General features: G+C 36.9%; 1 protein-coding gene across 1 annotated transcript in view; it reads right to left on the bottom strand.

Annotated features, from left to right (window-relative positions):
- Positions 1 to 4895: 4895 nt before the first annotated feature.
- Positions 4896 to 22245, bottom strand: part of slco3a1a (solute carrier organic anion transporter family member 3A1a) — an 83351-nt gene continuing 66001 nt past the window's right edge. Inside the window, exons 3-10 of the mRNA XM_007254473.4 lie at positions 17806 to 17904; positions 15270 to 15539; positions 13262 to 13426; positions 11700 to 11898; positions 11182 to 11350; positions 8704 to 8876; positions 8246 to 8310; positions 4896 to 7980 (exon numbers count right to left, since the gene is read on the bottom strand). Of these exons, the coding sequence (XP_007254535.3) occupies positions 7604 to 7980; positions 8246 to 8310; positions 8704 to 8876; positions 11182 to 11350; positions 11700 to 11898; positions 13262 to 13426; positions 15270 to 15539; positions 17806 to 17904 (1517 nt within the window). The 3' untranslated portion in view covers positions 4896 to 7603. The remainder of the gene's footprint in view (positions 7981 to 8245; positions 8311 to 8703; positions 8877 to 11181; positions 11351 to 11699; positions 11899 to 13261; positions 13427 to 15269; positions 15540 to 17805; positions 17905 to 22245) is intronic.

The following is a 22245-nucleotide window of genomic DNA, read 5'->3' on the forward strand; positions in this document are numbered from 1 at the left end:
TTATAATCCAGTGCATTTTATAATCCAGTGCACTTTATAATCCAGTGCATTTTATAATCCAGTGCAGTTTATAATCCAGTGCAGTTTATAATCCAGTGCATTTTATAATCCAGTGCAGTTTATAATCCAGTGCACTTTATAATCTTGTGCACTTTATAATCCAGTGCATTTTATAATCAAGTGCACTTTATAATCCAGTGCATTTTATAATCCAGTGCACTTTTTAATCCAGTGCATTTTATAATCCAGTGAATTGTATAATCCAGTGCACTTTATAATCCTGTGCACTTTATAATCCAGTGCACTTTTTAATCCAGTGCACTTTTTAATCCAGTGCGTTTTATAATCCAGTGAATTGTATAATCTTGTGCACTTTATAATCCAGTGCACTTTATAATCCAGTGCACTTTATAATCCAGTGTGTTTTATAATCCAGTGCACTTTATAATCCAGTGCATTTTATAATCTTGTGCACTTTATAATCCAGTGCATTTTATAATCCAGTGCATTTTATAATCCAGTGCAATTTATAATCCAGTGCACTTTATAATCCAGTGTGTTTTATAATCCAGTGAATTGTATAATCCAGTGCACTTTATAATCCAGTGCATTTTATAATCCAGTGCACTTTATACTGTGAAAAATACGGTATATAAAATCTAATTTTCAGTGCTGTTCTGACAAAAGCAGAATAGAATTCCTCAACTTTAAATACCATCAAGAGAAGAAATTTTAACTAAATTAAAGTCCAGATTAACTATGACTAAAAACAATGACATTATAAAAAGAATGGAATTTACAGGTTACATTGAATATGAATATAAATGTTCTAAGATTAACCTATTAATGGACAAACTGACCATAAGAAAACAAACAAACATGAAAAAACAGCAAAGATTATCTTTTATTTAAAAGTTTCAATTTATAATTAAGTATTATTATTATTTTAGCTTGACCCAACTGCACTTTCTTTATAGAAAAATAGTTAGAATGTTTTTTTCCAGTAATGATTTAAAAAAAAAAAAAAAGGTGGACAGTTCCCAGAATGTGCATAGTCTTCTCTTATTTTATCAGATCATTGTATCTATTCATTTAGAAAAAGTTATCCAGTACACTGTGTCTGTAGTGAGTAAGATCAGGCTGATGATTGGTCTTATGAAACAGCTGAAGAAACAGCTCCCAGTAGGGGTAATGCCAGCCTCAAACAGAGCAAAAGCTTACAAGATTCATGATGGGTTCTGCTGAGCTCAATTTGAATGGGTTAGATAAGCTTTAGAATTCACTTTCTTGTTGCAGGGGGAAAATCAATCAGATAAATTCTAGTTCCTGCAGTCTTGCCTAAAAGCTTTCTCATATAATGAGGTCTTGACCAACAGCTTCAGTATCTGAAGTCAGTTTTATTTGGCTCTAGGGAATGATGTGCCTCAGAGTAGCCTGCCTGACTACAGAGTCATCAGAACTCTCTGCCGAGCTGCCATTATATGGGTTTGATTTAAAAGAGCAAGATACCTCACAGATGGGCTAATGTTACATCAGAATTATATGCAGATTTTTCATGAGCATGTTCATGTTTAAAAACTGCCATTTTACTACATGCCAATGGAGTTATATTGGATTTGATTCCAATGTATATGTAGACCACTGGAGAAGACTCAACTCATTATGTTCATGGAACCAGCTTGAGATTACATTTGCTTTGTTCTGCTGATTGTAGTCATTAGAAGCTGAGTAAAATAGTAATTTGCCATGAAGGGATGCACAGGGTCAGCAACTATCGTTAAGACAGTCTTGGGCATTCAAGTAACGATTATTTGGTTTAAATAGACCAAAAATGAGTCAGTATGTAGTGTTGGAACAAGGCTGGTTATAGGTCAATCGAATTGCCTGATGGATATAGGTGGTGATACTCGTGGTTGGTGCTCAAGCAAAACTAGGTGCCTTCTTTCTATTTGGGCTTTTGAGACTTTTACCATAACCAGACCCCCCTAAATTTAGTGTATAAAATAATGTTAAATCTGATCACAGGCATTTCAATGGAGACACATTTACAATTCCAGGTGTGTAGGGCTGTGCATTTTTGCAATCATTTGTAATTGGATCATCCAGGATGCATTTTAATGCCAGGTATCAATGTAAAAAAAACAGGGGTGCAGAAAAAGATTGGAGCTAGTACTGTCAAATAAAGTTGTGAATGAAAACATATAGCTGTATGTCTGAAATATAGCCCTGCAGCCACATTAACTGGGGTTTACTAGTCAGATTGGCCAGTAGACTTTCAATGAAATGATGGATTCATCCAACTGTCCAGTCAATGCTTCCTCTCCTCTAGCAAAGTAGTCTGTATGGCGTATGGAATGAACTGGAACAATTGAAGAACACGATGCCAACGATGCTGCTTGCTGAGTATAAATTGAATGTGTGTGTCTGTTGTTAAAGATGAAGCTTGAGGAAGCAATAAAACCACATTGTGGAGATGCACAGAGAGTATAGGCACATTATAAACTGAAGGGTCTGGCGGATCAAACACAGAGGTCAGTGAACATACAAGCATATAGCTATCCACCCACACGCAGTCAACAAGGTGAATGTCCTTGAGCTGTTTCAACATGGTCTGTTTTTTATCTACAACTTTATCTGTGTATTGTTCCCAATTAGCACTTTTGAGCTGAGCTGAGATGTGTGACATAACCCTGGTTGTGTTATTTTATTTTTTTGCGTTGTAGATTATTACTAAAATCATCTGGAATTCTTTAGTAAACAAAATAGTTTAGATGACAGCTTTGCACATTTCACATGTTCTCAGTCAGCTTTATGAGGTAGAGTCACCTGGATTGGCTTTCAGTTAACAGCTGTACTGAACTTGTCAAGAGTTAATTACTTAAATTTATTGCCTCTTAATGTGTTTGAGCATCAGTTGTAAAGTTGTGAAGAGGCAGAGTTGGTGGTATACAGTGAATATCCCTATTTGAGTTTTAATCCATATTATGGCAGGAACTACTCAACTAAGTAAAGAAAAAAATCATTTAAGAAATGAAGGTCAGTCAATCCAAAATATTGAAAGTGAACTTTGAAAGTATCCTCAGGTTCAACTGCAAAGACAGTCAAATATGTTATGATGAAACTGACTCCCATCAGGGCTGCCCAGGGAAAGGAATACCAAGAGATACCTCTGTTGCACAGGATAAGTTCATCAGAGTTACCAGTCTCAGAAACCTCATGTTAACACCATCCCAGAAAAGAGGTACCTAAATGCTTTATTTAGTATTTTGATTTGTTTAACACTATTTAGATTACTTTATCCTTATTTATGTGTCCCTTCATAGTCTGGGTCACTTTAGTATTAATTTACAGTGTAGGGGAAAAAACAAATAATTGGCATGTCCAAACCTATGACTGTATATCCATAACATAGTGCTCTGTAAAAAGTGCACTAGTACTGCAAAAGTGGACACTTTGTTTAAAATGACTACATTCAGCTAGTTTAATTTGCTGAAAAAGATGTGCAAATGCAAACACTGCTTGTCTAGTCCCTGCAGAGATGTTTTACGAATAGAGTCTGACACTCTAAACCAGATGGCCAATTCAAGCTGGCAGGTAGAGAGGAATAAAGCTTAATGAAACAGTGGCTCTCTGTTGTGTTTTCTGGAATGATGGTGCCCCATCCAATAATTTTGTCATGAGTTGGGGAATTGGAGGTAAGGTAGTTTGGTGATGATCCAACAGCTATGTCCCAGAATGCAATCAAATCCTCACGACAGTGCTGCAAAGTAGTAGAAACTGTCCCTCCAATAAACACAAAATAAACTCTTTTTAATACCCCTGATTTCAGAAGAAACAATACATGAGCAGGTGTCCCAATACTTTTGGGATGAGATGAGGTGTGGTGTGATGAAGAGGCTCTTGACACTGTAGGAATGCAATCAAATTCTCACAGAAATGTTCCAAAATGTAGTAGACTGAGTACAGTTACTTCAACAAACCCAGGGTAAACTCTTTTTATTACCCCTAATAAATAATAATCTAGCAGGTTTCACAATACTTCTGTTCATAATAATGCACATTAAGGCAGATGGTGACTGCAAAAAATGATACTATAAACTAGATTAACTACAGTGTAGGAGTTAAGTAGTGAGTGCTAGAAGTGGCCCAACAGCCAGAACAGTTTAAAACCAAAATGACCACAGTGATATTCTGCGTTTTATCAGCTTTAGCACTCTTCAGCTGAATAATGAAAACCACTATGTATGATAATATATAATAGTGGGCAGCTTTAAAGTGGTTTGGGGGGATTATGTCAAGGATTAGTGAGATGAGTTGATAGAAAGTTCTGCAATGAAAGAATTTTGGGTTCTTAAAAGTCCAGGAGTCATACATGACATACAGTGCCTGTAAAAAGTATTCACCCTTGGATGTTTTCCTTTATTATTGCTTTAATACAAGGAGTCATAGTTAATATAATTTTTATAACTGACAGCATAAGGTGACTTTGATATAAATTACTTTTATTTTAAAGCATAATAAATGTGTAGTTAACCATACACAGAAGATTCAATAACTAAATATCATCTCAGTATTTAGTATTTTGGGTACTACTTTAAAATAAGAATACCTTTATAAAGGGTTTATAAATGGTCATAACGCATACTTATAAAAGGCAACAATGACCTGTTGTTTGTCAAATAGTGAACCCACAGCCATCTATATTGTTGCACTTCTACGTATGTGTTATAACTGATTATTAAGGATTTTTAAGGCATTTACAACCAAATTATTTACCATTAATAAACTAATTGTAAACCATTTATAAATCTTTTATAAAGGTAGTCTTATTTTAAAGTGATACCATATTTTGTTTGTCACATTTTACCTTTTTTGCCCTTTTGTTTTTTTTTAAATTCTGTAACGGCATAGTTTTTAATATCACAATCTGTGTAATTCCAGACACAGTCAATAATGTAGAGGCCTGGTCTCCAAGATGCCCCCTTTTTTGTTCAGAGAACACCAGCAGCTTTATTCTGATTAAACATAGAAACATACAATTCATTAAATTATTTTTTAAATGAAAAATATCATTCTGTGTTCTAAAATTAGAGTAATTTCCTGGACACGTGGTTATTTACTGTTTTTAGTTTGGTTTTTAGCCATTTAGCTCCATTAACCCCCACTCATCCTTACTTGTGGCCTCCCACTAGCTTTTTACATTAATTTCCTAATATATTAGAGGAAACTGAAAGTGGGCAGGCTCTGACCGCACTGTAGGCAATGAAGCATCGCTAATGTGAGTCGTTTGAAACGATCAATAACCACAGTTTGGACACCAGGTTTTTTTTCTAAAAAAATTATTTATTTGCAGAATAAAATAAAAGTTATCTGCCATACAAAAAGTATATGAAAAGGATACTACCTACCCTTATACTGCAGAGACCTTTAATCAGTAAAACAAGATGGGTGTGCTATTAAGCCTTAAATAGGTTCCAATGATGCACAGATTATATCAACCATTATTTTCAGCCAAAAAGGGTAACCTGTATGCATCAGTATCTGGCATTAAAATCTTTTAAGCGAAAAAAAAAGAAGAAGGAAAAAAAAAAGAAGGTAAATTTCGTACCATGGCTTTGTTTTCCACATGCAGATGCAACAGACTTTAAAAAGCTGCAGTGAGTCTGATTTCAGTTCCTATTTATCTTAAATAATGAAATAATTGTCTGCTTTTCTGCCTATAAAATGTACTTGAAAGTACAGGAGCTCAGCCTGAAGCCTAGGGTCTGTCCTGGTCAGTTCCACTTTAACTAGAACTAGTCTGGCATTGCCCTGGTAGTGAACCACTTGTGCATATAGGGATCAATCGCAAGAGTTGCATTTACGCTGTCTTTCCTCTACAGCTAATCTTTGTGTTTGTTCTTCTTTAACTAAGTTAACTATCTCCACAGCCAGTTAGATCAGGCTGATTTGGTTTTATAAAGCGACTGAAGAAATGGTTCCCAGTAGGGGTAATACCAGCCTAAAACACAGAGCAAAGCTTACAAGATTCATGATGGGTTCTGCTAGGCTCAATCTTAATTGGTTAGATAAGCTGAATTCATTTTCTTGTTGCATGGGGAAAAAATGAATCAGATCAATTCTAGTGCCTCATATAATGAGGTTTTGACCAACAGCTTCAGTATCTGAAGGCAGATTTTTTTTTGGCCCTAGGGAATGATAAGCCTAGGGTCAGACTGCCCTGCCTGACTACAGAATCATCACTGGTTTGGTTTAAAAGAGCAATATACTTAACTAATATGCAGATGGACTGAGGTTTAAGTCAGAATCACTGCCACTTTAAGACAAAGTCCTGCTTCTGTTTATTTTATTTTATCTCTATTATAATACCTGTTTCATCCTCTCTTCTCTTTTCTTCTGTTGTATAAATTATACCATTTATACTAATAGTCCTGTACTCATAAATCACATCAATATATTAATCTGGGCAACACAACGTCATCAAGTTGATACGCAAAACTAAATCTCTACATTTGTAGCTTTTTTCCCCCTCAAACAAAATAATGTGCTCTAATAAAAAAATAACAACAAATAGAAATTATGAACAATTATTACTGAAATTGTCTGGCTTTTTCAAACACGCCTTCCAACTATTGCACCAGTGTAGATATAGAACATATCTGCTTCAATTACCTCATACAATTAAGACATTTCTGGGCTTAATTAAACTATGCTGAATAACATAGTAACAGTATAAAGTAACTGGCGCAACAGCGCCAACTAGGAATAGGACATCCGTCAAAAGAACAGCTGAATGAAGCTTGAACAAATGCTTTTCAGAAAGACTGATATTGGCTTGGTACAATGCAGCTATAAAAAAGTGATATGAAATTCTGTGATGAAGCAGTAGATTAAGTTCCTATTGCAAAAGAAGTCTCTTGGCCACAATGTTAACACGATATGTGCTGATACTGAAGTTTGCTGAAAGTTTCTCCGCTACTTAGACGAAACGGACATCGAGACACAGAAGGAGTGGATGACAGTTCTCATCTGCACATTAAACACAGAAAATGCACCTAATATAACGACTGTGTTGTATATTTTTTCTTCTTCTTCTTCTTCTTCTTCTTTTTGTTGGCATCAAGAAAAAAACAGAGAACTGGACAACCGAAGATGGATTTAACCAGACTTCAAATTTTCTTCAACGGCTTTCAAGTAACGGAAAATGTGGAACTGGTCATTATGCGATTGCGTCTACGTTAGACGTCCGTAAGCTAACGGATCATTAGCTCGGGTCCAGCTCGTTAGCAGCCGAGGATGCAGCCGAAGAGTACAGTAGATGTCTTCAACTAACAAGCACAACATAGTTTACTGGCACTGGACAAACAGCCTCTTTGATATGACTTCTAAGAACGACATGGACCCAACCCATCAATTAGCTGGGTGAAAAGAAAAAAAAAAAAAAAGCAACTGTCCTCTACGGTGGCCACAGGGACCTAAATCATGTCTCTCTTTAAAGAGAAAAAAAGTTCTATCCTTCACAAAAATGAATAAAAGGAGCAGGAGAAGGCGAGCCTTCGAAAGAACTATATTTTTGTGTCAAGCAGGGGCTTCTTTCCGGCCACTATAAAACCGACTCCATGTTCTCGCACCACTCGTGGTCCTCCAAGTTGTATATAAACTTTGTCCTGTTGACTGGATTCAGGCCCACCTCCTTGCCCAGACTGTCCAGGTTCACGTCAGAGGAGAAGATTTCAGTGGACGTCACGTAGGCCTCACAGTTTTTAATGTACTTCTTATAGTTTATACGCAGGCATTGCCAGGTGGTGGTGTAGAGCAGGAAGGCGATGACCTTCAGCACGATGGCCAGGCTCACGTACAGGTGTCGGTACCTCACGTTGTCGTACAGCACGCAGGCGCCCTTGGTCCCGCACTCTGAGCTCCAGAACAGGCATGTGGAGTCAATCCCCGCGCCGAAGATCAAAGGCGGAGGGATGAATCCTGTGGAATGTTAAAAGTGTTAAGCAATCGTGGATCATTTGTCAAGTTTAATATTAATGCTAAGGAGATTAACATGGGTGTAACTAGCAGACAAAACTAATGTTAAACCTAACAGACTATTAAACAAATCCTAATGTATTAAAAGATCCTTCACAGCCCTAATACAGCACATTTAAAACATCAGATGCTCTTTAGATTTCAGTGGATGAGAGCTGCTGCTCCTGCAGCTGCGTTGCTGTGGCTTTGTAAATTTGATGTGTCTTACCCAGCAGTCGGAGTAAGAGAAACAGAACACCAAGGGCATACGATTTCAACTCCGGACTGACAGTCCTAAAGAGAGAGGAGGCAAAGAGAGAAAATCAGTGAGAGGGAGGCAAGGCAAAATAGAAGAAATATCTCAGTGAACATACAGTAACGTGTAATGCACATTATTGCTTCCTATTGCAGCTATATTTCAGTCCTAATTTACAGGCACAAAAATACTTGTACAGTGACATAAGCTTCATGATTTGGGTTCTGCTTGCCACCACACTGGATTTGAAATGGAACAACGGAGATGCTGAAGTGTACACTTTCAGGTTTCATTTAAAAGCTATGAAACATTTATGAATTGCAAATTTATAAATTATTCTACAAAGCCTCCTCATTTCAGAAGCTCAAAAGTAAAGAGACAATAAAATGTTTATTTTTCATACTTTGTTTATTTTTCAAATTTTGAGTTACCTGATGAGGATGATGACGGAGGGTGTCTGTGCCATAGCGCCAATCATGCTGCAGGCACAGATCACACACAGGAAGGTGAGGAAGGCCTCCTGGCAGCCGGGCCTTGGGCATTTGCCTGGTACTGCTGTGGAGGGTTCACCATCGCCAGTAATGCACGCACATCCAGTCAAGTTCTGTAAGGAATAAAGAGGAAATTACTCAGTCGGATATAAGCAATGGAGCAGTAAGCTAGCTCATAGCTTTAGGGTGTGTCAGTGTTTCTTTGGTATCGTAAGGATGCAAAAAAAATCCACCTTGTGCAAAAGGAATGTACTAATTCTCAATTAATCATAGATGTGTGTTCGGCGTAACAGGCAAAAAACAATCAGTGTGTCACTTGCAATTCCCAGGTTTAAGCCAGGTGCACTCTGACTTTGGCGGATTGGTATTTCAACGGTGCAGAGCTCCTGCACTTCTCAGATATATTAACAAGGGTCTGTGCTATTGAAATGTTGCAGCCGCAAGGCGTGAAAATAGACCGTTGACAGGCTATAAGAAAGAAATATGCATTGTGATGCGCATTCTGCAGGGTGTAAGATAGGGCCCTGTGATGCTTTTTACTCGAGGCACAGATTTGTGTAATATCCTGTAATATTACTTTACCTTCAAATTACACATGCTTCTTTTACTCTCAGATGGCAGTTCTTTATCTCTCAGCTTGTTCAGAAATGCAGGTGTAAAGAACGTGTAATATCTTAAACAAGTTCTTTAATGTTGCCTAATCCAGGAGCTAGCCACAAGCTTATAGGTATGTTAAGGACTGATGTTGTCTTAATATAACATTAAGGTAATGTTTGCATGTTATATTGGCACAATGATGGTGTTTCTCTTTTGTGCAAATATAAATCATTAGCATTTAAACAACACCAGAACATCATGAATAATAATCGCCTTAAAACGAACATACAGCCACTTGACTGGAAACATCTTGGGAAAACCCAAGCATGCGGCTGTTCTAGTGGAGATAACGCACGCACAGGGCCGTGTTTGTACTGAACACAGCAGTTGGTGCATGTGTGTTGGGAGCTGGTGTTGAATTGCAATAATTGGAGAGTGTGGGGACTGTTGCTTTTGTCCTTTATTGGCGTAGACAGCAATGCACTTTGTATGTTAATGTATGCAGAATGCCATATTGCAGGAGCCCATTAAGATGCTCACTGCAGGACAACATGTCCTTTACTGACAGCCAGCTGCAGCGAGTGTGCGAGGCTGACTGAGCTCACAACATATGTTTCACAGAGTGGGGGGAGAGAGATGCGGAATACAGATATACAGAGATGAATATACACACAGAAAGAAAGAAAGACTCTAAAAGAAAGAGAGAGAGACTTAATCAGAATTGTCATTTTAATAGATGGGTATTACAGCTGCATAATGTATTGTTTGTTAATCGTTGTCACAATAGGTTGTGTACAACATGGACAAAAGTGTGATCTGTGATAACGCTATTGTATATTGTGATTTGGCTTGCTGGCAGTTATTTTCTCTAGGCTAAGAAGTAGCAGAGCCCTTAATTATAAGGTTTCATGTGATATTGGCTATTTTAAACACTGAATCAGTGACTGGCTAGCTAGCTAACTAATTAGCACTAACAACTTTTGCACAGTTCTAAATGGAATCCTTATCAAGATTACATTTTTCAATCCCAAATGCCCATATGTTAGGTTTGCAGGGTGCTCCTCCTGGTTGGCTAGAATCCCTTCTATCTGAATGGAAAGCTTAGTATAGCTTGGCTACCCAGCTAACAAATTAGTTTAGTTTGGCGTGTGTTTACTGTGTGTTCCTCACTCTACTCTACCCTGCACTACATCCAGCCTTGTTATGACTTGTGAGCAAAGTCTGCTGTGTAAAGAGCTCCCTCTGTTGCTGCATGCAGATAATGCAGTCTTAAGCCCTATCTGGATAGGATTAATTAACTAATTAATTAATTAACTCTGGGGTCGTCTGTTTTTTTAGTCCCGTCCAGATGGACATTTCTTTGTTTTGTCACCTCACGTTCAATAAAATACCTATTTGTCCACTGCCATGCACCATAATCACATTTTGGGCGTGCGCTTTCATGGACATCCATGGAAACACAACAGCAAGTGGAAATGGAGGAGCTACTGAACACAATGTTACATAGCAGAGAAAGCCAAAAAACTCACTGGTCCTCCTGTTTTTTTATTGCAGTCCAGATGCAAGAGTTCTATCACTGAGTAGAAGTGTAAAACATTTTTCAGAGATGTCCCCCTTAAAAACTAACCCTATCTGGAAAGGGTTTCAGTTTTTGCACTGTTAAAAACGTATCATTCATTTTGCTTCAGAAAAAAAGACCCTTAACTGAAAGCTCAATATTGCAGTAGCATTCATGCCCAAAATGAATGTATGTAAACTTCCCGACAAAACTGTAGAGCTGGTAGGAGGATCATGTGAAGTGTAAAAGAAAAGAGTAATAACCTGAGCCAGAGGAGGAGGCACTCCAGTGTTGAAGGATTTGGTGCAGCCAGCGAAACAGGACGACAGGTAAGTAACCCCATTGGAGCCACACACAGGGCTAACAGACGACGTGTAGCAGTTACAGTTGCTGATGCACGCAGCTTCAGGTTTTTTACCTGGTAGCAGGGTTCTACAAAGACACACACACACAAAACATTTAAGCCTTTGTACTCACAGCTTAGACATCTCAGCAGAAGTGGCAGTGTATTTATGATTTCTGCACTTAAAAAATGCTGAAGTAGCAATTATGAGGAGTGATAATTACGAGCAGCACTCCTTCATTCATTCAAGAAAACATACATTCATTCATTAAAAAAGCATCCCTTCTGATTTTTTTAAAACCAAACTATTGTTCCTCCCTGTGGCTGCTGCAGTCACAATAAGTGCATTACAGTCAACAAAGAAATCAAAACCAAGTGCTTTAACTATCAGATTAAACAACAATAACACCATCTGAGCGTAGCCCTAGCTTTCCTTACTCGTTGCCATAGGCGACGGTCACCCCGGCGACAGGCCCCGTGTCGCAGCCCAGGAATAGGAAGGATACGTAGCAGGCGGTGGAGACCAGGTTGACCAGCATGGCCATACGAATAGCTCCCAGAGCCGAGAGGTTCAGCTTCTTTACCAGCAAGCCACCCATAAAGATTCCCAGGCATGCACACGGGATGGCCGTCATACCTGAACAGCAAGAACAGCATCAGCAACCTACCAAGGTCATATATCATTATTTACAGTAAATAATCTCATGAACAGCATATAAGAGCCTTGATTATACAGTGTCAGAAACCACAAACATTAGAAATACACTGGATATTTGGCAACCAAAAAAAAACTAAAAACTTTGTGCTTGACCAAGTAAGTGGAAAGACCAAACAATTTATACCAAACTTTAGCTAATTAATTTATTTATAAGTTCTACTTCCGTTTTTCTTCTAGCGGAGGAACAGAGGATATTTTTTTTTAGCAGCAGGCCCATCGTATACTCCCCCTCCTCCTTCTTTGGCTCCCGGTGCCGCTTAGAGCAGAGGGTGAGGGAGAGAGCCATCACAGATACAACAAACAGCAAGTATTATGTTCATTTACACACTCTCCTTGCTTATATATATTAAACAAAACAAGATGTTTAGGATTCCTAATCATGTCCTGTGCCAGTTTACTACCTACCTCTGTGGAAATAACTGAATGATTAAATTAGCACTGCTAAAGTAAATGTGCTTTGTTGGTTTGTCTTGTGGGATATGGCTTTTCGTTTGTACTTCAAGACAAAAGTACATTACCCCCCGTTATTTTACGGGTCAAATTGATCCACTTGAAGTTTGAAGATCTAGGAAAAATAGTTAAAAGTATTTTTTCAGTATGAAACTTCTTCTGCTTGCCTTAACATATAATATGAAAATGGTTCATCTCAAATATTCACAACCATGTTATGTAAAACTTCTGTTTTATATGTTCAAAAGTAATAAAGTAGTGCAACATAAAAAAAAGTTTGAAAATGTATTTTTTTTAATGAAAAATGAGTGAATTATTATAATTAAACCATTACCTGTTAGAGGTAAGGAACACTTTTGCACTCAATATTGATTATATTAATAATAATTAGCAATGGAGTTAGTAATGAAATATTCACACTGCTTGTTAGTATTTTTTTCAGATATATTTTGGATAATTAAACATGTGACAGGTCAATATGACTTGGGAACACCACTGCTGGTTCTGACAAATTAACATAATAGGAGGGTTAAGTTAATAAATAGGCTATTTAATGAACTCAACTGTGAGGAAAAAGGTGGCACAATTAATAAAAACCTGCTAAAAAATATTAAAATTTATTTAAACGTTGGCCAATTACATATTTTTATTTTGCATGGTTTTGGTCAAACGTTAATATTGAAGTCCAAAACTAAACAAAATTCAGACCAACATGTCTGTTTTGTCCATTTCATTTTGGTCCAATAATGAATTAAATGCAGTTGTATGGGTGTTTATTTTGGCAGATAGAGACTCAGAATATGTGTGTGTGTGTGCAGAATGTCCATCATACCCAGAAGCTGATTAGCGGAGGTGGTTGTCAGGTTAAACTGCTGCTCCAAGTACTTTCCTAGAAAAGCAGCAAAGCCAGCCACCACAGCGATCTCCATACAGGCCGCCAAAATGATGCACGTGAACACGGGGTTGGACAGCAGGTGTTTGGTGACCTTGGGAATCACTGAAGAGAGATAAGAGAGATAAGTGGTTTCAACAACCTTTTTAAACACTTACACACTATTCTGGCCCATTACCTGCTTCTGTCCAATAAAAGCTCTCATCTTTTTTTGATGAATATGATTGTATACAAAAGTTGGGCACTTCAGTATTGTGTCCCGTGACTTTTGCCATCTACCATGGAAGTTAAAGATTGCTGCAGTGACATGCAGGAGATACAGCTCTGTCAAAAATTAAGAGACCACTTCAGTTTCTGAATCAGTTTCTCAGATTTTGCTATTTATAGGTATATATTTAAGTGAAATGAACATTGTTGTTTTATTCTATAAACTACAGACAACATTTCTCCCAAATTCCAAATAAAAATATTGATATTCAGAGCATTTGTTTGCAGAAAATAAGAAATACTTGAAATAACAAGGAACATGCAGAGCTTTCAGAACTGAAATAAATATAAACATGTTCATATTCATAATCAATATTTGGTGCAATAACCCTGTTTTTTAATTGCAGTTTTTATGCATCTTGGCATGTTCTCCACCACCAGTCTTACACACTGCTTTTGGATAATGTTATGCCACTCCTGGTGCAAAAAATCAAGCAGTTCAGCATGGTTTGATGGTTTGTGATCATCCATCTTCCTCTTGATTATATTCCAGAGGTTTCAGTTTGATAAAATCAAAAAACTCGTAATTTTTAAGTGGTCTCTTATTTTATTCAGAGCTGTATGTGTGTGGGGTCTTCTGCATTGAATGTGTATGTGAATTCAGCATGAGTTGTTTTTCTCAGGTTCTCAGGCAACTGCTTAGAGGGGTCCACAGTTGTTAAGTGTTAGTACAAGATCTAAGATACAGAATAGTAATCAGTAATTTGTAATTAGCTGACAATTCCTAATGCCAATTTCCTAACCTGCCTAATAAGTACAAATTATTTAACAACCAAGTAAAGAGGTATTCATAACTAACCCAGGCAGTCAGTTTCTGATCACAACACCAGTGTTCAATATTAATTTGACCACTTAAATGTAATGATAGTGAAGTGTATGTGTGTGGTGCTGGCATGAGTGTGTCAGACACAGTGGTGTTGCTAAGTTTGTTACTCACAACATTGTCACTGTTAGGTTGTGAGTTGTCAATCACGCTGTCAAGAACAGCTCTGTGGTCAGAAACTGATCCCTGAGGGTGGCTAACACCAATTATACACAACTGTGCACATGCTTTAAACTCAAACTGTACACCAGCAAAGTGGCTCAGTGTTACAAACAATAGGTGTAGCTGTTGTATTGTAACTCTTGGTGTACGACTAAATGAATGAATTAAAGCATACCTGTCAACACTACGATTTGAAAACACATGACTAGTGATGCTGCACTCCTGTGTAAACAAGTACTTTTAAATACTTCTAAGATTTAAACAAGGGTGCAAACACCTGCACAATACTATTTTGGCATAGGGTGTCCTAATATATTCCTCACAAGAATTTGGCATTTTAGTTCATCATATTTTACAACTAATCTTTAAAAATAATGTCTTCAGTTTTAGGTATTCACTTAAATAATATGTATTTTTCAACACTGTTTAAATGAAGCTCAGATGTCCATATTATTCAATAGTATTTTTAAAAAGACAAAGGTTCTCATGGGGTGTCCATGTTTTTGTTTCAAGTTTTAACTATAGAAAAGTATTTGAACATCCAAAAAAACAAAAACATTTTTTTTTATTTCATTATAATAATTATCTATATTTTACATATCTATTTCATCATCATACTTTGTAATCACAATATGCATGTTATTCTTTCTCTTGCGTGTGATGCTGGTATGAAGTGACTGTATAAAGTGGGCTGACCTCGGAGCTGGTCGCAGCAGGACACTCCATCGTTGGGTTGGTGGTTGGGCATGACGCCGTTGCTGGGCTTGGAGTGGTCGTAGGATTGAGTCATGGCCGGCGGCAGCATGGCCTGCTCACTCTCAGTCCCGCCCTCCTGCTGCTCCGACAGTGAAGAGGGGAAGCCGAACATGAACAGGGAGGAGAAGAAGAGTAAGGCACCGCAGAGAAGGAAGCCGCCCCACCACGCTCCAATCCAGCGCGGGTCATCCGGGGTGATTTCTAGCTTGGCTGAGGGGGGAAGGGAAGGTGATACACATACTGTGAATATGTATGTAAAGGTAAGCATAAAATTATAAATGTATTTAATTAAATTCCATGCATTTACTACAATTTACTATAATTTTTCGAAACTGTTTTTAAGTAGGTAATTTAGACGAGACACTGTTAGGGTGTTGTTTTGTTTTTCTTAACATTAGGATCATTTTTCTTTATTGTCTTATCTTTTGTCTAGACACCAACAAGCAATGAGAGAGCAGGCTTTTTGTGACCTTAGTGAATCAGCAGTGAACAATACATTATATTCTCAAAAAACTATTGGCTCCTGCTAATTCTCCTTTTACTCCTCCACTCCAATCTAGTAACTTTCAAGATTGAATTTCCACTTGAATTTCCAGGTAAGGCTTTTTTTCCCAGGTGAGGCTCATCCTTAGCTTCTCAACTTACCCCATCCAAAATTATTGGATAGAGCAGCACCATCACTCCAGAGAACGTGATTCTTTTCACTGCTCCAGTGAAAAAGGCTTTATACCCCTCTAGCCCACGCCTGGCACGGTGCCTATCGGAGGTTCATGTTTAACTACATCAGAGAGTCCAGTGAATTTGACTAATGGCAATACGTCTCTACACATACTGTCTGTGTGTACTTTTACATCCGTGTCAGCAATGGGTGCAACCTAAAGTAACTTAATGCATTAATTAAAAGTGCATTAACAAAAAGTGTCCACACATATAAGGACATTCCAGGAAAACTTTGGTTGAACTACCAATGCAAAATGAACAGGTATCATGTTGAATGTAAAGTATTTCTGAAACTTTTGATCACTGCTTGTACTAGAGTGTATATCGTCGCTGTCCAGTGACAATGTATCTCCAAAATGTTGACTTTACAGGAGAAGGCATAATGATCTTAAGTTAAAATGGAGGTGTATTTAAAATAAGAGTTTATTCCAAGCATTTTAGAGCATTTCTATTGGTCGATTCATCCAGAATTACAGTATCAGTCAAACATTTAGACACAATAAAATTATGTAAAAAAAAAATCTTTTTAATACTAATACTATTCTGATTAATACTAAAGTCACCCAAACTATAAAAGTGTTAAACCAGAATATGTTTAATATTTTAGATTCTTCAAAGAGGGCACCTCTGGCTTAGATGACAGCTTTGAACATCTTGGCATTGTATTAGTGTACAGAACTACTCAACTAAGAAAATATTATTTTAAGAAATGAAGTTCAGTCAATCTTAAAAATTGTAAGAACTTTGAAAGTATCCTCAAGTGCAGTTGCAGATCCAATCAAAAATGATATGATGAAACTGGCACTCATCAGAACTGCCCCAAGAAAGGAAGAGCAGGAGTTACCTCTGTTGCACAGGATAAGTTAATTAGAGTAAACAGCATTCCAGATAAAAGCTACATAAATGATTCACGCAGAGTATTTTGGTTTGATTAACACTTTCAAGATTCCGTATGTGTTCCTTTATAGTATGAATGACTTTAGTATTAATTTACAATGTAGGAAAAAAAGAAAACTTTGGAGCGGTAGTGTATTTGCACAGGGTACAGAGCAGATACAGGGTTCAAATGATGGAAAATAAAAAGACAAAAGATACATGTTTTTTTTTTCTGGACCGCACTGACACATACACACACACATATGCACACTGTAATGGGAGGAAAAATGGAATGAACAACTAAAGTGAGCTCAAGGCTAATCAGAGACGCACATAAAGTAGTGGTTAGGTGTTAATTGATGGAGAGTGTGAAGTGAATTGAGAATATGAAAGGTTTTGTGGCACTTTTAGAAGCAGCTTGCCCAGGCTTGCTTCCTGGCACTCATCCAGCTGATTATATTCTAATTTAAATTACAACACTTCACCTGGAAATTCTGGCATGAATAACAATAAATGAAAGCGACTTGTGACGGTCCAATTTGCATAGCGCTAATTATCTGACACCAGCATTCGCTCATTATCAGAAGTATTAGCATTTTTCTGGGTGAAGTATTTCTTCAAAAGGAGCCCTGAAACAGGGGACATGAACTTGAAATGAAAATTTAACTCATCCTCATTATCAAAGAGTTTCTTTTGGTTGCAAAATATTCATCACTTCATCAAAGCGCTGTCCTAACAAGCTGTTCAGGACTTAAAAGACCTGATTAGGGTGAAGCAAGAAGACCGACTAAGCCTGGGAGAGTCTTTATCACATGCAACAGCAAAGTGCTTTTACATCTACAGGCAATAATTATCCCCAACATAGAAAAGTGGAACTCACATGTATCAATGAAGACTGCATCCACATAGAACTTGGTGCAGACGGAACCGAGGATGAAGCCACAGGCAGGTCCAAACACCAGGGTGGAGAACAGTATACCTGCCACAGGAGAAAAAAAGAAGACAGTGATTAGAATCACAGGGAATCTCACAATACGATGATAGCGTTAATATCACGATTCCAGTGTGATTCTGCGATACCTGATATACCACAAGACAATTCTCTACAATACTTCACAGCATCTGTGTTACTGAAGAGGATAAAATACTCCTAAATAGAATTTGACAACCAATATTCTTCACTACAGATTTATCGTATTTATCTGATAAGCACCACGACCTGGAGTAATAGGTGAGTCTAAAGGCCTCGGCATACTTCATGCGGAGACGACGTTCGCGTGGCTCTAGCGAACAATGTGACGTAATTGCGGAGAAAACGAACAGGCGCGGACGTCGCACAGGGGCTTTGTTCGCCGTGTCGTGCACATGGAAGCTGGGCGAACTCCACGGCCGAAGACACAACGCGACAAAGGCAGTGATTGGTCGTTGAAAAAGAGGCGTGCCAAGAAAACAAACATGGACGATTTTGAAGAAAGGCTGGCTGAGCAGGTACAGCGGTACCCTCACCTTTACGATTCGTCATTAAGAGAATACAAAGACACCCAGCGTTACTAACGTAACAGCACCACCTGCAGTTGTGGAGCATGCGAGACAGGCAAAGCGAAGCCGCAGAAAGTATGCCAGCTCGAAAGCTCGCGAAAGCGCGCTTGACTTCGTGCAATGCTCACGAAATTCATTTCCCTGGAAGTATGCCGAGGCCTTAAGGGAGTTTAGAGCATTTATGTTTAAAAATAAAAATGATATTTGATGCCACATATCGACAATAATATACTGCAAATGAAAACAATACAATATATCACAATATCAATATATTGTCCCTCTCTTACAGTCTACAGTGCATGGCAAAATATCATAAAGAAAAGATGCCTTATAGGTTCTTTAAAGGATGACGCAACGGCTCTGCTTGCTTACAAAAACAATGGGTGGTATTAAGGAGATCTTAATTTTCCATATAGTGAACAATAAATTGATAATGTAATTAATAACTGGCCTACTTAAAAGTTTTTTTATTCTGTGGCAATGCATAAAAACCCCTCTTTGCCACCTTTATGTGATCTAACATGTATAAAGCAAAATAAAAAAACAGCATCCATGCCAGTCTTAGCACAATCATAATATCATTTAATTTGATATCCTGTATAATTAACCCAGCTGCTTGCTGTTTCAGTTCATATACACAAATACATAATAGAGGACATATACAGTAAAGTAATTAGTTTGTACCTAAAATTGAATATGAACTTTTCTTGGTATTATTTGAGGTCTGCATCTTTTTTTTTTTTTTTTTTTATTTCAGTCATTTAAAATTTTATACAAATAAATGCTCTAAATGACAATATTTTTATTTGGAAGAGAAATGTGGAAAAAATGTTGTCTGTAGTTTATAGAATAAAACAACAATGTTAATTTTACTCAAACACATACCTACAAATAGCAAAATCAGAGAAACTGATTCAGAAACTGAAGTGATCTCTTATTTTTGTCCAGAGCTGTTTATTGAACTGTTAACAAATACAGGAACTATACCAAATAACACAAGATGTCAGTGATCCAACGTGTAATGATCTTAATAATTCAATCTGTGCATCAAAAGAGATTGTAAATTAAGTAAATGAAATGGTATATGGTAGATATAATCAATTATCTGGTAGGTATCTGTTCTGCGATGTGGCTATTATGCATGTGTACACTTTGATATTGATGGTAAATAATAATTGAACTGTTTGTATCTGATGTAATATGTACAGACTTAAACTCACAGGGTATCACATTTTATTAAACTCTGTTCTTCTATTTAATGCTGAATGCAACAAACTGATCTTCATACTGGCTTTAAACCTCTGCTGCCATCTGTCGTTCTCAGATCTCCTGCACTGCCAGCAAATAGACTCACTGCTAATACAGCTCATCACTCTTACCTGTACAAACTGAATCATCACTTATATTCATAAATATTAGGTATAACAAATATGAAATAAACTCACACATCCATATAAAATCCTATAGTGACTTTAGTTACTAAATATTTACAGTGTAATACTTTATTTTAGTATTTTAGGTATAAGGTTATGGAAACTAAATAAACATTTTATTCCTATTCCAGCCAGCAGGTGGAACACTCTGCCCAGCCAAAAGCTTTACACAAGCGCAGACTCTCAGGGTTGGTTTATCAGACAGCGATTAAACCTAGGCCTGTGTGTGAGGTCTCCACTAAAAGAGATGAGCAGGCTCAGCCCCTGTCTGGGAAACAAAGATTTTTTTTTTCACTAAAATGTAAAAAGGGGGAGTTAATTACTGTAAAAACGAGTTGTAAGAGTTTTGTAAGCATTGTGTCACTTGTGGATGAGATGACGCGGGCAGGTATATTGCACATTTTGAGAAAACACAGTAAAGCAATAAGTGCCAGTAAACACGACTCCACAAACCACAGTTTCTCTCTTTCTCTCTCTCTACTTCTCTTTATTCATCCTATTTTAGTGGATGAACAGACATGACTATAATCTAGACTGTTGTGGTGCTCTTTGTGATTTTTATTCTACTTTAAAGCAGAATCTCCACTTACATACAAGACAATTCCATTCACTCATGCTTTCGTTCATTTATAAAATAAAAAAACAAAAAAATCCACAATTTAAACAGGTGCAGTTTAATGACAATATTGAAACTGCAACACGTAAAAAAAAAAAAAACAATGTACAAGCTCAAATACAGTACCAGTCAAAAGTGTAAACACACCTTCATTTATTGTGTTTTCTTTTCTTTTTATAATTTTTTACATTCTTTTTTTTTACTAAAGAGATAAATGTTATACAGGAACACATAGGGAATTATTCTGTTAACAAAAAGTGTTAAACAAATCAGAATGTGTTTTATATTTTAGATTCTTCTAAGTACCACATTTAGATTTTCTCTGTTGGGTTTAGGTCAGGGGATTGTGGAGGCCAAACACTTCTTTTGTTTACTATGTAATTCCATATGTGTTTCTTAATTGTTTTCATGTTTTTAATATTACTCTACAACATAGAAAATAAATTAAAGAGAAAAATAAATAAAGAACATTGAATAAAAAGGTGTGTCCAGACTTTTGACTGGTATTGTATTGTGATGCTTTTTTTACTATTGCACAAATGAAATAGCCTTAAATATTATCATCTTGCTTTAGAAAAAAGCAATAACAAAGATATATTTTTAAAAATGTAGTTTATGATGTGATGTTTTTAAGCCTATGATATTATTTAATAGGCTTAAAAACTCTTTGCATACTACATAGACTTTTATTCCATTTAATAGTCCTGCTTAGGACCATTACATTATAATGTAGTAGTAGTAGGACTGTAGGAGTAGTAGTGGGTAATTCATCTATATTTTTGACACTATTTCTGTTTTAAAATGGAATTATTATTTTGGTGAGATTGGCATGGATACTGTTTTTAATGATGTATATATATATATATATATATATATATATATATATATATATATATATATATATATATATATATATATATTACTTTACTTTTATCTGAATTATACGTATATCTATTATATACATATATATATATATATATATATATATATATATATATATGTATATAATAGATATACGTATAATTCAGATAAAAGTAAAGTGTCAGTGTTTTTGTCATGGATACTGTTTTTAAAGACGTATGTAATTTATGAAAAAGTAAAGTGTCAGTGTTTTTATGCACTGCCACAGAAAACCAGCTTTTCTAATAGGCAAGTCACGATAATTACATTGCCTAGCGATTATTATCGTTGTCTTAAAACAGAATGTCTTTTTCTTGGAAACCAAGAAACCAAAACGGAACAGAAAAGGAGCGTGGCTGTGCTATACTATACACACACAAAAAAAGAGAAAAGAAATAACATGGTGGATTTACTAAATATAGGAAACGAGCAGCACAACCAAAACCAGCTGTCCCCACACTGGCAGCCATCACATCAGAAGCGACAGACATCTGGGGCACAAATCCCTGCTAATATGCAAAAACGGAGACAGTGGGTCAGTGCTGGATGCCGCCCGGAAAATTAATCCAGTCCCACTGGGCAGCGTCCCGATCTGGTCTCTCGTTACCCTCACCCAAATTTTCCATTCACTCACTTAGTGACTCATCAGAGACTTTGTTCTAAAGCTTGTGAGTTCATATGGCGTGGGCTCTGGCCTATAAGTGCTGCCTATTTTAGGAGCAGACTTAGAAGCTTCCAGAAAAGTCAGACAGGCTAGTATGTAACATATGTGTGACATATTCACAAACATCCCAGCTGTGTAAGTCTGATAGAATGCGATATGGCATTTATT

Source organism: Astyanax mexicanus, chromosome 9, assembly GCF_023375975.1.
Source record: "Astyanax mexicanus isolate ESR-SI-001 chromosome 9, AstMex3_surface, whole genome shotgun sequence".
Lineage (NCBI taxonomy): Eukaryota > Metazoa > Chordata > Actinopteri > Characiformes > Acestrorhamphidae > Astyanax > Astyanax mexicanus.